General features: G+C 41.1%; 1 protein-coding gene across 1 annotated transcript in view; it reads left to right on the top strand.

Moving 5' to 3' along the window:
- The window catches only part of LOC135556628 (chemokine-like protein TAFA-5), a 123,167-nt gene that overhangs the window by 80,326 nt on the left and 26,867 nt on the right, over positions 1 to 15,974 (top strand). Inside the window, exon 2 of the mRNA XM_064989983.1 lies at positions 495 to 644. Within this exon, the coding sequence (XP_064846055.1) occupies positions 495 to 644 (150 nt within the window). The remainder of the gene's footprint in view (positions 1 to 494; positions 645 to 15,974) is intronic.

Here is a 15,974-nt window from a genome sequence, read left to right as displayed (position 1 = left end):
GGGAGGTATAAGTGGATTTCTAAGGAAACCGTTAGAGACCATTTTATCACGTGTGATGGTGTCAGAGCACAAGAGGTTGGTGGCACCTTAATTGGGAAGGACGGGCTCCTGGTAATGGCTGGAGTGGAATATGTGGAATTGTATCAAATACATCAAACACATGTTTTGATGCCATTCCATTGACTCCGTTCCATCATTATTATGAGCCGTCCTCCACTAAGCAGTCTCCACTGTGTCAGAGATTATGTTAGCCTATAGGTTGTGAGGGGAATGGCCATGAGGAAGGACACTGGTCCTTTGTGATTGGTTATGATTGGTGGTGAATTATTGATTGGTCAATGTTCTAATTTTGCTAAATGTATCCATTTAATGGGACCTTCACCTCAATGTGTCTAAGCACTGGAAGTACAGTATCTCCCTCCATATGATAATTCTGCCATGCCTTCACTTCCACTTGTTATCTGTCCAACATTATTTCCTCTTCCTATCTTCAGGTCAGTTGGCAGCAGGTACGTGTGAGATTGTCACTCTGGACAGGGACAGCAGTCAGCCGCGGCGGACCATAGCACGACAGACGGCGAGGTGTGCCTGCAAGAAGGGACAGATTGCCGGCACCACGAGAGCCAGACCGGCTTGTGTAGACGGTAAGAGCCAAGATCCACCTCCATCTTTCACTTTCAGAGAGAGCCCCCCCAAGCATAGGGATTGAGGGGGGCTTAGAAAGCTCCCCTTGAGGGCCTTTTTGGGCCACCACCTCCTATGTATCCCCAGGACCATTTCTGATGTTGTGGATTACTTTGTCGTCTCTGAGGTGGTTTAGGCATCTCGTATGGGAATGGAATGTTGCATTGCATTTCATCACCTGCTGTTCTTGACCTGGTTGCCATCTGGGGAGGATTGGAAAGCAGCTACTGGCTGCACAGAGAATTGTCTCTCTCTGTGGGGATTCCATTGAGCTTATATTACTTTGGACGTTCTGTCAAGTTAAAATACCTTCTCTCCATTTGTGCGATACTTATAAAGATGATTTGACAAAAGCCCTCAAAAAGTTCTTAACTTATAAAGGCTGAAATTGGCATTTTGCACTAGTTGTGACAGAAATGTGTACCCTTTCTATAATGTTGCCTAGCACCAAAGCGACTATTTTAGGCAGCCTCAACTTTGTTTTGGCATTTTGAGAAGCTGCTGATCGCTGTGACCTGTTTTTCCAGCTTTACTGTTGACAACTTGCCTTTGACACTCTTCCTGTAGCTGTTGTTGCTATGATACCTCTCTACCTAAGTGAAACGCATACACAACATCCTAATGACAAGTTTAACACCTGAGGTGTCTGGTGGTTGTCGTTGCTCTTAAAAATATGTCGGCAGACAACTTCAGTGACCTTTACTTACCTAGAGCATGCCGTATCTTTGCAGGCTTGGTATTTATGTCAGGTCGCATCTTAGCTCGGCCACTCATTTTCTTTTGTTGTTTGTTCCAGAAATAAACATTGGGGAATGAACCATAGAGCAGGGTTTATTCCATCAGACTGAAAAAACGAATGAGATTTCAATCATTTTTAATCTTCCCCTCAGTTCTCAAGGTCCCCAAGCTGCAGTACCACGTGCTCCAAATGATTTTGTCCTCTATCCCCATTCCTTTGTTCCACAGAGGTCACATTTCTAACAGGATAATCCATATATCCATCACATCTTAAGCCCTCTGCTCCAGCCAAACTGCAAGGATGTGGGCAAAAATATCTCAAAAGTCAACTAAATCAGTAATCCTCCATGCGGTGTTGTCTTTTGCTCATAAGGAGTTGGATTATATTTACAAAGGCACAATAGGAGTTTAGATTGCCTCTGCCTTTGTGGAAATGTTACCATGTAATGATTTCACCTGTGACTTTGATCTCTTTCAAAGACCCTCAAGGCCTTTTTCTAATCACACAAGGAACAGCTGCCATTTGACGTCGCAAATGACTCTCAAGGAAATATTGTGTGAAACATTCCTTCAGCGTATTAGTTCATAGGAAATAGAGACTTCAACAGAATCAACAAAAAGCAGGAGTTTGTAGCCATTGTTGTTTATATAGACTTCGCTTCTCTGCTATTTCATGCTATCTGGTCCCCTTTCAACATCTCCCTGAAGTGACAGGGTGCCTGGTATTGATTTCAGTTAAAGAGAGAGTGAGAGATGAAAAGGTTCTGTTGTCAGGGTTGAGGTACTGTTGCCACCAGGTAGATTAGTGGCGTTGTTGAAGTCTGCTCTGGATGTAATGATATCACTCCAGTAGACCAGGGGGATGACTTACGGGGCACAGTACAGTTCATCTTAACTGGAGACCCATTACTCTTTCCGATTGTGATTATAAAATAAGTTACACCTGAGACCTTTAAATGTGGACAAAGGGTCACTGTAGGGGCAGATTTGTGTGCTGTGGCTTTGCTGTTTACTCGTTTCAATTGATCGCCGGTGTCTTCGAGAGAACAAAGGAGGTACTTTAGATGTAGTTTCTCAATTTAAGATTATATTCTTTACTGCCTTTCAAAAGGCCTAGAGGCCAAAAAAAACATCCACCGAAAAAGTGCCGCCTTTTCAACATGTTTCAATGGTGTTTTTCTGCTAGTGATGTAGAGCATCATACGAGAGATACTGTATAATGACGAGATGGTCTTGTCTCTTCCCTAACAATGGGAGTCGTTGTCCCAAAGGCGGAGGCAGGCGGACTGCTTATCGGTCTGCTTATCGGCCTGCTTATCAGTCTGCTTATCACTGTATTCACGCAGGGACAGATATTGACGTGAGTGAACCCTCTCGCTTCGCCTCTTCCTCTCAGATCGTACTGAAAGCATCATGAATCATCAACCTGTCCAAGGGCAGTCACTGAAGGGATGATTTAGACGGACTGTAATTGTGACCCCAGACAGTACATGGAGAACAGTGTATTCCAGTGACTTCTGTTGCATTGCAGTATCATTTGATATTGGATACAAGCCATTCGGAATAGTCTGAGTTTGCTGCTTTTTATGATCATTTTATGTTCTACCTACAGTACATAATTGTGATCCCTTTTGATCCATGTCATGTTGTTATGAACATTATGGACATTAAAAAGTTACATTTGGAAGAAGAGTAATTGCAACTGACCAAAAAGCTCAGCTGGAAAGATAAGAAGTTCAAAATATGACTGCAAAGTTTCTCTACAGTCTCTCAAACAATTGTAACTCAGGAGGGAATTATATTTTTGTGAAGCAAGAAAGAAAATAAAAATGAAAAAAGAGCATTGTTGACTTGACAGGTAGAGTAATATGAGGAAAGAAGTCTAATTTGCCTGAAAGGCTACAACTTGACACGGACATTAGCATAACAATGACACATTTTAGGAACATTAGCTTTGATTCTGAGACAGAGCTGAGCCACCTATTCAAAAAGTGTTTTAAAAACTATTTGTTTTAAAACTATCTTTTAACACCTCTTTTGACACAGATTTTGGAAAATGATGACAGGAAACCTGTAATATCAAATTCATTTATTTGGTCATTTGTCTCTATACAAGTACAATTCAAATCAGACAACCTTTCATATGAATTTGTCTAAATATTACAATCTCAAATGTCGGGGGCATTATGTGGACCACATTATGTACAGATACAAACCCTGCAGGCCAATTGCAACCATCCATGGCCCCCAAGATCTGTCATTAAACCATCAATCACCAGCACAGCTGATCTCAATTGCATCCGTTATAGGCCATCAATGTACCTCTCCCTAAAGCGGATGTCGGGGTTTACTCTTAATCCTGATTGCTGCCAACATTTTCATGAATATTTTGTACTCTGGTGGGTATTATCATCGAAACAATTTAATCCTTTTAATTGAGCAGTCTAATGAAGACTTATCTATTTGGCAACCATTCTATCGAATTTAAATAATATATAACATTTCTTTGTTTTCCACGGCAAATCAACAATGGCAATGTAGCCATACCCTACCTATTTATAAATGGAAAAATGGTTCAGGATTACATTTTCGTTTCCAATTAATGTAATCCGTTAAAGGTCCAATGCAGCCATTTTTATCTCACTATCAAATAATTTGTGTAACAATTAAACTACTGTTATATGAATGTTTTCAATTAAAATGGTAAAAAAATAAACAAAAATAGCTTCTTAGCAAATCACAATTTCTCAAGCAAAAATGTAGCTAGGACTGTCTGGGAGTGGTCTGAGTGAGGGGACTAATTGGATGAGCCTAACGGCAGGGATATGTAACCTGAAAGCTATCTGCTTTTTGCAGAGATATTTGAAACTCTCTTTGTTATCTATTAACTTATACCACCTATCCTATCCCACCAAAACAAGCTGAAATTTCAACTGGTCTTTTCAAACAGCACTTACACTAAAAGGCCATTATCATAATTTTTTTAACTGTTTTTACTATTTTCTACATTGTAGAATTAGAGTGAAGACATCAATACTATGAAATAACACATATGGAATCATGTAGTAACCAAAAAAGTGTTCAACAAATCAAAATATATTTTATATTCTTCAAATAGCCAGCCTTTGCCTTGATGACAGCTTTGCACACTCTTGGCATTCTCTCAACCAGCTTCTCCCCGGAATGCTTTTACAACAGTCTTGAAGGAGTTCCCACATATGCTGAACACTTGTCGGCTGCTTTTCCTTCACTCTTCAGGTCCGAGCCCTTTTTCATTTGGTCTCATCTCCTTTTCTACTGTCCATGGTATATCTTGAAGCACTCAATGTGCAGTGGCGCTTTGCATTTCTCACATGCATAGGTAGTACGTTTGTCACAATGACGACTTCTCTGGAACTGGTGCATCATGTTGATTGGCCAGTGAGAAGCTTTGTCATATCTTGCCTGATCTTCAACAGTAGCAGCCAGTAAAGATCTCCTTCCATGGCTCAGTGGTTTCGTGCCAAACCTTTGCATATTTGGGCTGTATACTATGTGTTTTGGAATCACATCAGTGGCAGGCCTCTTCGATTGTTTGAACGCTCAATCTTCATTTTTGACCACCTGCAGCTTTACCCTTGGCTCTTCTGGCTGACCCCTATGGCTTGTAGAGGCCCTTGGCTCTTCTGACTGGACCCTCTGGCGGGTAGAGGCCCTTGGCTCTTCATTATCAACAATGGAGGGGGAGGTTGTGGATGGGGGGAGAGGGGTAGGTCATCATCACTGATAACGTTGTTCCTGTCATGATCTGTTTGCATAGGTTCAGCATATGCATTCAACAGCCTGGCTGGCAAATGGCCTGTCCATAGTCCATATCTGACCCATTGCTGTCACAATCACTCAGGACAGCATCTTTCTCATTTTGAGGGATAACTGCAATGTTGCATGCCTTGTCTGGGCGGTCACCTAGATCCAACATATCCAGAACTTGACTCAGTGAAACTAAAAGAAAGAACAGAGTAGAAAGTTAGGTAGAACAAGAACTATGTATGTGTATATGTATGTCTATACCTAGATGCACTGTGTTATCCTGCCGGTCACTATTGTTGCCGTCAACATGTTTACACATTCTATGACCACACTGAACAAAGTTGAGTAATTGTAAATGCATTTATCAATAGGAGACACCTTAAAGATGATGTGTACCAAAAAGCTTTGTCCTAACTTTATTTTAACATACTTTACTAACCTTTTGTTTGGGAGCTTTGATGCAGCCATCCTCTTCTCATGGTGCAACCAGGAAGTAAACATCTCTGGTCATGTGACAATTTACACTAAACATGTGACACTGCACATCATTCATTGGGACCCTTTATTATTTAAATATTTACTGGAAATGCATTGATAGATCATTCAGTAACATTTTTAGAGCCTTATAACTGAAAATGTTTTTTTTACGGTCACTATAGTGACCGATGGGATTAAATAGGTGAAGTTTCCCTGCATTAAAGTCACCAGCCACTTGGAGCGCTGCCTCTGGATGAGCATAGTAAATCCTTCCTGTCCGACTCATTAAAGAAAAAGTATTCCTCCAGTACGGGTGAGTAATCGCTGTCCTGATATCTAGAAGCTATTTTCGGTCATAAGATACAGTGGTGGTAGAAACATTATGCACAAAATAAAATACAAAGAATGCGAAAAACACACACAATAGCACAATTGGTTAGGAGATCGTAGAACGGCAGCCATCTCCTCAGACGCCTTTATTACGTTGGTAACCAGTTGATCATAATAATAAGGCACCTCGGTGGGGTTGTGGTATATGGCCAATATACCACGGCTAAGGACTGTATCGAGCACTCTGAATTGCGTCGTGCTTAAGAACAGCCCTTTGCTGTGGTATATTGGCCATATACCACACCACCTCTGACCTTATTGCCTCATTAAACTTTCTCTCCTGATGTTTTCAGACTACTTCACTCATTTACTCATCCTTGTGCTCCTCCCCTTCTATCCCCAGCTCCGTCGAATGTAGTTGTCCCTTTTTTCCTCAAGGGACAGGCATGCAACCTTCTTTCTGGGAAAACCTACCATATTGATGAATAACGTGATTACTAAATGGTTTCCTCTTTGAATAAATTGAGTTACTTACATGGATGATGCTTCCTGTGTATTTACGCAAAGCAACAATAAATCAGAGTGCACAATGATAAAGTGTTTGCAGGTGTTCAGGTGGGTTCAGAACAATTGATATGTAACATTAATAAAATGTTCTGCTACCGCCGATGCTTGGCTGCAGTTAATTAGTTATTCATTTGGTGAGGGTTGCAATGCATTATTCTGTAGCCTTGGCAACACATTGTCTAACAATTTTATTCTCTCAACTTTCCTCTTTTTTATAATGGACGTGGTCTCTAGTAATACAGTATTTCTCTCACATCCTTAACTAATGCACCTCTCGAGCGGTGAGCGTAGACGCCCAAACATCGTACCACAACATCTTTTTATACGAATCTTCACAATATTTTAAAGAGGGACTGTTAAAAGGGAATTATGATTGAGCATTAAGACGAGTGAGCCTTGAGCATCAATAGCAGTGATAGCATTTGTGGCTATAACAGTCAGGCCAGGGTTTGTTTCTACTCTGCTTGAAAAACCCCTTCCAGCAGGAGTCCGGTCTGTAGAGTAGCGATGTCTTTGAGGTTGCCCTCTCTATATTTAATGCATTGCGTGTGTTCTCCAGTCTCTGATGTAAATCTTCTCTTAATTCTCTTAAAAACCTCTTAAGGATCTGACCCTTTTTTTCAATGTTCATCTAAAGTGACATACCCAAATCTAACTACCTGTAGCTCAGGACCTGAAGCAAGGATATGTCTATTCTTGATACCATTTGAAAGGAAACACTTTGATGTTTGTGAAATGTGAAATTAATGTAGGAGATAACACATTAGATCTGGTAAAAGATAAGAAAAAAACATGTTTTTTTGTTTGTTTTTGTACCATTTTTTAAATGTAAGAGGTTAAAGTATGATAGCTCCTCTTTTTTAGTATAGAAGAACTTTAGCATTTATGCAATCCTTCAGGCTCTTTCCAAACGTAAGCTAACCACATCTTTGATTGAAGCAGCATGAGACAAGGCAGTCTTCGAAAACGATTAAAGTTATTGTTGAAATTGCAGTTGTTGTTTGAGGAAATCGAACATGGTACAGTCAATCGAGGCATGTGTACCATTGCAGTAAAACGATTAAAGTTATTGTTGAAATTGCAGTTGTTGTTTGAGGAAATCGAACATGGTACAGTCAATCGAGGCATGTGTACCATTGCAGTAAAACGATTAAAGTTATTGTTGAAATTGCAGTTGTTGTTTGAGGAAATCGAACATGGTACAGTCAATCGAGGCATGTGTACCATTGCAGTAATTGTCAGATAATAGAACACAATTTTCAGTATGAGTTTCAACACTACACATGCTCGTGCATTGGAAGAGATTTACACACACACACACATTTGTTTTGCTGTCTTCTGTCACTGTGATATGTTTTTTTCAGGTCGTTTAGCAATCTTCAGAAAGGATCTTTTAGAGGTGCTTAAAATGTGCCATGGAGACAAGCATGTTGTAATAAAATCTGTCCATTGGAAAGAAGCTAAGGTCCTGGTCCTTTCATGTGATGGTGTGTAGACTATATGACGCGACTCCCTACAGTGTCTAGTCATTTGGAATAAGGAACGATGTTGTTCATTAGGCAATTAGCATTTTGAAGGAAACAAAAACATCACAGAGATGCTTCTTTTTCTGAGAAAGCGTTGTGACTAACTTAGAAGGCACCAAATAATTTTGCTGTAACACAAATAGTCAATTTTCTCATATCATGACCTGTCTTTTGATTCGCTTTTCATAATTTTTTACGTTATTGTAATGTAATAGACAGATTAGAATTTATTTTGTGTTTAGGGATGTTCCTGGGGCGGGAACGGCTTTGAGTTCCTTACTTTCTCAACAAATGAACCAATTGATTGAAAACCAGCATTGAAGACATCTATTTCAGGAGTGTGTTTTGTTTGCACAGCAGTGTGTCCCATGAAGGCAGTTTACACTTGATTGAGACACAGGCTGTCCCTTGGCATGATCCATACAGTTCTGATGGCAAACCTGGCTGAGAAGTCATGCAACTTGACTGTTTCAACCAGCTGCACATACTGGGAAGTTGTTGCCTATACTTTCTCTTTCATAGAGGGATTTGAATGGCAAATCCAGTGAGGGACTCGTGATGTGTGTGATACTCTTTACTGCCTACAATTATGCTCTATTGTTATCGCCAAATTATTTCTCAAAATACATTGGAAAATATAGGTGACCAGGCCAGACCTTTGTCCTTGGGAATGTTTGCTGTTGCAGCAGTAAAACATGATGTGCTCTCACAAGTCCCCTTAACGCATGAGGACATACATCATTATCCCACACAACATCCATTTGGTCTGGGGCCACAGAAAAAAAAGAGACAACATAAAAAAACGCACATTCTTCCACTCTGTCACTCCAGGCAATGTTCATAAGAGGGTGTTCATGGGATATAGGGAGTGGAGGGGGGCCTCCAAAATCCTCTTTATGACCTCAGCAACAAGCCTATATGGCTGAGACAAACAAGTGAAGGATGGCAAAAGGGCAAATGATTATAAGATGATATCTACAATGAAAGAGGATGAATGATGCGTGAATTAATATGTACTGTATCACCAGTTTTCCCCTGTGACACCCTTTCCCAGAGACACCTCTCAAAGGATCCACTCAATAAGAGCTGTAAACCGATGACAAAACGTTCTCTTTATGCTATTGTCATATCACGGATGAGTTCAACTTCTTTGCATGAGTAACTGGCATTACAGACCCAAACAAATGCCATAAATACAAATCAATCATCCAAAATGTCTTTTATTAAATAATTCCATCAGTGTTGCAAGTGATTGATGCCAATGAAGTGTAAATAGTAAGGATCTCTGCCTAGATGACTGGAATCCCACATCTCTTATGATGTAATACACGTTTTGGTCACTTTAATAACCAACGGTAATGTAATTTAAAAAAAAAACATTTATTCACCTATTTGTGGGTTGTAAGTTCACACAACGACATATAGCTTTTCTTGTGCCTCAAATTGAATCAATGATTACATTTGTCAAGAAAGCACATTTCTTCTTTCTGGATACGTTTGATTTGAACTTATACGTGTACATATTAATGGTTGTATGTGTGCCACACTTGTGTGATGAGTATCGTTGCCTAACACCAGATGACTTGTAATACCTAGGCTTTAGCTCAGTCTTCTGGTGCACAGAAGACCTGGGTTCGAAACCTGTCACACACAAACTCACATTCAACTCTTGTCACCTGGAAACACTACAACCACCATCAATATGAATGGAGCTCATTTGCATGGACACCTCTATTAATACTGATAAACCCCATGTTTGTGACTTGCTGCGAAGCAATTTCCTAGTAGAGGCAAGAGGGCTTATTCATGCAGCTGTCTGCAGCTTAGGGTCAAGTGCAGCCACACAACTCTCCCAGATAAATGTGGGTCATTTGAGAACATTTGTGGGGGTCAATGATTTTTCACATTTAGCCATGGTAATTGTGATACTACATAATTTAGCCTGCATTTAGGGGAGATGTTTCATCTTAAAATGTCTAAGATCAAAGTTATAAATTGGCCAATTGCTGATAGGAGCCATGGACAGCAAGCTAGTTCAGAATTAAGACACATTTGGACTGTTGACTCAGTACGTGCTTTGTCAACAATCAATCAATCAATCAATCAATCAATCAAATTTATAAAGCCCTTCATCAGCTGATGTCACAAAGTGCTGTACAGAAACCCAGCCTAAAACCCCAAACAGCAAGCAATGCAGGTGTAGAAGCATGGTGGTTAGAAAAAACTCTCTAGGACCATAATAAGAAACAGTCTTGAGATCAATGTAATTAACTGCATCATTTTTTTTTTAAATAACATTTTGTATCGTTGCAACTCAAATTTGGCGAGTCCTGGAGACTTTAACGCAACTTGAAGTGTTGCAATGCTGAACAGAGATATTTGTTAGAGGGCACTATAGTGACTGCAGAGCCTTTCAAATATCTTAGAATTTGTCCAGGGAACCAGCAACCAGAAGAATAATACACCTGCCACTTCCAGTCAGCCTTTGGCTGTGACAGGGGGCACTGTGCTATCCATTTCGACCCAACGGGGCCTAGAAAGACTTTTACCCTCTCAGAGTAGGAAAAGTCAAAAGATTACTGAAAAAGAGAGTTGTTTTGGTATTTGGAGCAATCAACCTTCATTTGAGTTGTAGCCCCTTTCCCTTGATAGTCTTACTAAAGTGGAAATTGATTGTCTCATTTTGGTTATGGAAAAGCTGGAATTCCCCTAACTTGCTTCCTTGTGACTCCAGTGACAAATGAACTATTGATTAGTTGTTTACCATTTGGTGAATATCATGATAGACCTATAACGTTTCTGAGAGAGTGGCTCTGTAGTGGTAGGCATGTGTGTTGTAAAATACCCAGTCGCTAATTGTTATTGGTACTTCCTTTCCATCATTTAAATTAGGAACTTCCTGGAACTCGTGCCAAGAATAACTGATGTCTTTTTCAAATTTGACCGTTAAACTGTCTGTCTGATACATTTTGCCCATGACATTATGCAACTATTAACATGGACAGAACACCTCTATGCCTCTGAAATCCACAGTTAATATCCGTCTTCCACATGTACAACACAACAATCCTAAATGAAAACCTCAAAATGTCTTTTAAGGCTTCCAGTCTTTTTGGAGTGACTTACGTCATTTCCAATCGATCGTGGAAGGGAACCGGCTCGGAGACGGTCAAGCATTTAGGGGAGGGAGAGGGTTCAGCACTAAGCAGACTGACTCCATTTAGCATCGCCGAGGCCCGGAGTGTTGCTGTCGTAACCTTTGCTATTGATTCAAGCTGATTTGTTTAAAATGTCAAGTACAACACCCGGGCAGACGGTGCTCACAGATGTTGGCTCTCTGACTATCTGAGCTATGAACTCTACAGTCTAACTGGTGGTTACCTGGGCCAGTTTATGTCATGCTACTGACATATTTGTAAATTGCTAATCTACTCTGGATTTTTATCAGCTAAACTATTACACAAATAGCATATTATGTTTTACAACACTTGCTGCCATAGTGTTGTTCTCAATTCTTTTTTAACTGCATTTCCAGTGGAAAAGCTTTTAACAGGACTTTTCTGGGGACTATGAACGACATGGACTTGTTGCAGTGGGGCTCCTGAGTGGCGCAGCGGTCTAAGGCACTGCGGTCGATGTCACTACAGACCCTGGTTTGAATCCAGGCTGTATCACAACTGTCTGTGATTGGGAGTCCCAGAGGGCGGCGCACAATTGGTCCAGCATCGTCTGGGTTTGGCCGGTGTAGACCGTCATTGTAAATAAGAATTTGTTCTAAACTGAATACAATTATTATTTTTTATTTTTTTTAAATCAAGACGAGTTTACTTTTTCTTTTAGTTTGTGTCCGTGTGTCCAAGTCTCTGAGGAATGCCCACAGGGGTAGGCCTTTGCTTTCCATGCAACGGAACAGAAACTAAAGACAGCAACGCAAGGCTGTGTAGCGCTTACCAAAAGTCTTTATCAAAATATATAAATAATCTCTCGTCCACCGCAACGCGAAGCCCCTCTCATTTATCGTCTCAATAAATCCTGTCGGCAGGTCTCTGCATCGGTCATCAGTCAGCGCCTACCTTAACTGGGTCAAGACCGCCAAGGCTCCAGAGACCACTTCCCCCTCTCTGTCTGCAGAATGCTGGCTGAACACAGCTGGGACCGGGCCATCGCTCAGGCCTAATAGGGACCCGCAGAATTCAAGATGAATTCAGGGGAATGTGGTGGGGCATTTACCGTTTGGAGAAAAGAGGGGCTGTTTTCGAGTCAAGGGTGTGATTCAACTGTCACACTGCACCTTTGGTGCAACTCCACTGTGCAATGAATGGTATTTTTTCACATGAACCTCTTTTTAATAGCAAGATGTCATTTGTGCCAAGCTGTTCTTTGTGAATCCTTTTTCTCTATATTGGTAGCCTATGTATAGTAGACTTGTTGTCTTAGTTACCTGCCCACCACAGTTGCTACATACTCCAGGTACCTTCAATATGATTCGATGCCTTCTCTCGTTCTCTTGTTGCTCTTCAGACAGAGCTTGAAGTTGGACAGTGCATCATGCTGCACAGCAAGGATCCCATTGAGATCCTTGTGCTTCTAGTATCCATAAAGCATGTCCATAAGCAGCGATACCATGAAAGCTTCCGGTTTAAGATCGAGCTGCAAGGCTTCCGATGAAAGCTGTTTCGAGGACCAGCAAAGACAGGCGGCTGAATTAATGAAAGCGTTATCAAGGGAAGCGTGTGGCGCACGCACTTAGGAAAGGTGTCCTGGGATGATTGAAGATAGAGATGTAGCTCCAGACATTCCTAGGGAATTAGATTAAGAAACAATGTCTCCACAAGAGCACACAAAGAAAAATGTCCTCTATCCTGCCGAGTTTAATACACTCTGCAAAAAAATGACAAGACAAAACAGCCTTTATTCATTGGAGCTGTGATTAAATCTTACATGGATTGTGTTCTCTCTCACCCAATTTTTTTTACATTCCACCCCTGACACTTCTAATTACACCTTTGAATAACAATGCCCACACATATTACAGGTGGTTTTAAGGCAATATGAGGTGGCTCTGCTAGGTACCTTGTGAATGAACTCAGGTATTCAGGGAGCCCAATCTTACTGTTCCTCCGACTGGATTCGTCACACGCCTTTTTGTTTGTGGACATTTGGCTGGCAGTTCTGGGTTCAGGCTGAGTACAGCACTTTGATGTATCGATTTACAAAAGGCTGCACTGGGAACAGCTGTGTTCCTCCATAGTCTGCGTCCCCGCCGAGTGACAGGCTCTCTGAGCGGCAGAGACAGCGTATGTCTCATTAGAGAGGGAGTCTTAGTGTGTGGCTCTGTAGCCATGACAGTTAATAGAGGGTGGGAGTCTGTTTGTTTGTTTCATTAAAGCTTGCTCCCATTTATCCAACCTAAGTTCAATTCTCCTGCTTAGAGGACTTTCAATATAATTGAATTGTTTTATCAAGGCATATCAAGGTAATTCGCTTATAAATCAACTTCTGTTCAGCCAAATCGCTTCACGACAGTTCTGGCTGAAAGCCTCGCTTCCCTGCTTTAATTCAGTTGGCCAATGGCGGGCCTGCAGCAGGTGGTGGTGGAGAGGTGGAGGTTTGTCAGTAAATTGTTGACGTAACACGCAAGTGAAAGAATCTAGGGGTATGTTGACATATAAATACATCACAAGATTTATGCCCATTGGTGCCTCAGCTAGCATGGTGGAGTTGTACTAGTGTGCTGTGCTCATAGGCTAGAAGATCATAGGTGAACGACATTCCGCACTTGGCGAATAGTAAAAGAGGAGGAGAGTCGTGACGCTATGCTGATGGTGACAACGTTTGTAAAACTAACAAATACATTCCACTATGCCCATAGAGAGGAAGCAATGATAACTATATTTTGCTTACTGAATGTAGTCAAAAGCGAGCTAGCCATTCAGACAAACCTTACTGATTAAACTACCATTTGAAAAGAATTTCACAGATGACTGAAATGACAGCATTAATATTCAGATACCTCTCATATAAACAATGTGTTATCAGCCTAACTGTACTCAAAGAAGGAATAAAAATAGATTGAAATAATAATAATTATTATTATTTAGGTGATATCAGGTTATCCATTTTACATTTTGAGACCCTGCTCAGTACAGTAGGAAAGATGGGGGAGGTGAGTGTTGGTGCAGAGATGCAGCCTGTCATCTCCATCACAAATGTCTCTGTTGTCTACTGACCTGGGCCATCGTAGAAGTACCAGAACATCCATAGAACACTGCTGGTATGTCATAGATGCTCAGCTTGACTAGAAATTCAAACTTTCAACAGAACCCTCAGTAGCTTCAAAACCATGTCTACCTTTTCACCTCTGCCATGTTGACACCTTGTTTTGTAGACCCTCATCAAGCCCACCAAACGAGTAGAATATTCTCATTAAAATAGGGGCCATGTATGATTAATTATGGAGAAGGGCTTTTTTCTTATCATGAACACAGCACTACATAGTAACGCCTGTGATTTGGTGAGAAAGAGGTGACTCGCACCAGTGAGCTGATGAATAGAGAACATTGTTAATTAGGTGAATTACTGTATGCAGCATAGACATAGAAAGCATGGATGTCTCTTGTATTTTCCAGACTGCACTCCTCAGAAACTGCTTATTGCATCAAAGCAGAACACAATTCGACAAACCTTTAACCTCTTATAGGCTTGAGCAGTTAGGCCTACACACAGTTTAGCAAAGCAGAACATTGTGATCGAGAGAGGCTCACTGTTTCCATATATAAAGTGAGTGGTGACTCCTGGAATGTTTTTGTCTCTATTGAGAGTTTGGTAGCTATCCCTCTTGAATGGGATGTGCTTCTTTAACTGAGCCTCAATGAGCCCAGCCTCTGACATGATTTGAGCGTCTTAGCATCGGAGGCTACACTATGAAAACAAGACCCAGTAAATTGGCTGCCCTAAAAGGCACTGTCGTTACAGAGTTTGGTGGTTTAATGCTAATGCTAATGCATGGGGGGCAACTGGCAGGCTTTAACTCTTAAGGGGTCTGGGTATGCAGATGGTTTGCAACTCTGCAGGTACTCCCATTAAGACCTGAAGACTGAGACTGGAACAAGATATACAGCAGTATTTACAAAACTCACAAACTCACTGATATCTGGAGTACAGTCTCAATGTGGAGGAGTATTCACTGTCCTACAGTCAGGGACGGGCAAAAATACAATTGCATTTTTTTTAATACAAAATACCCTAAAGAACAACATATCAAAATTATTTATGACATACATTTGCAAAGTATTGTATTTATACAAATTTCAAAAATATATTAGCAAGTTATTCGCCCTTAGCAAGTTATTAGTTATTAGCCCTTAGCATCCCTGCCTACAGACAGAAATTAAAACAAGAAGCTCCCACGCTGAGGTCTGTTCAACGCTGATCCGACCAAGCTGATTCCACACTCCCAAGACTGCTTCCATCACGAGGACTGGGATATGTTTCGTATTGCATCAAACAACAACATTGACGAATACGCTGATTCGGTGAGCGAGTTCATTAGAACGTGCGTTGAAGATGTCGTTCCCATAACAACGATTAAAACATTCCCAAACCAGAAACCATGGATTGATGGCAGCATTCGCGTGAAACTGAAAGCGCGAACCACTGCTTTTAATCAGGGCAAGGTGACCGGAAACATGACCGAATACAAACAGTGCAGCTATTCCCTCCGCAAGGCAATCAAACAAGCTAAGCGCCAGTATAGAGACAAAGTAGAATCTCAATTCAACGGCTCAGACACGAGGTATGTGGCAGGGTCTACAGTCAATCACGGATTACAAAAAGAAAACCAGCCCCGTCACGGACCAGGAT

Source organism: Oncorhynchus masou, chromosome 15 (genome assembly GCF_036934945.1).
Source record: "Oncorhynchus masou masou isolate Uvic2021 chromosome 15, UVic_Omas_1.1, whole genome shotgun sequence".
Taxonomy (NCBI): domain Eukaryota; kingdom Metazoa; phylum Chordata; class Actinopteri; order Salmoniformes; family Salmonidae; genus Oncorhynchus; species Oncorhynchus masou.
Note: the sequence above shows the minus strand (reverse complement) of the source record. Positions and strands in the feature narration are given on the sequence as shown.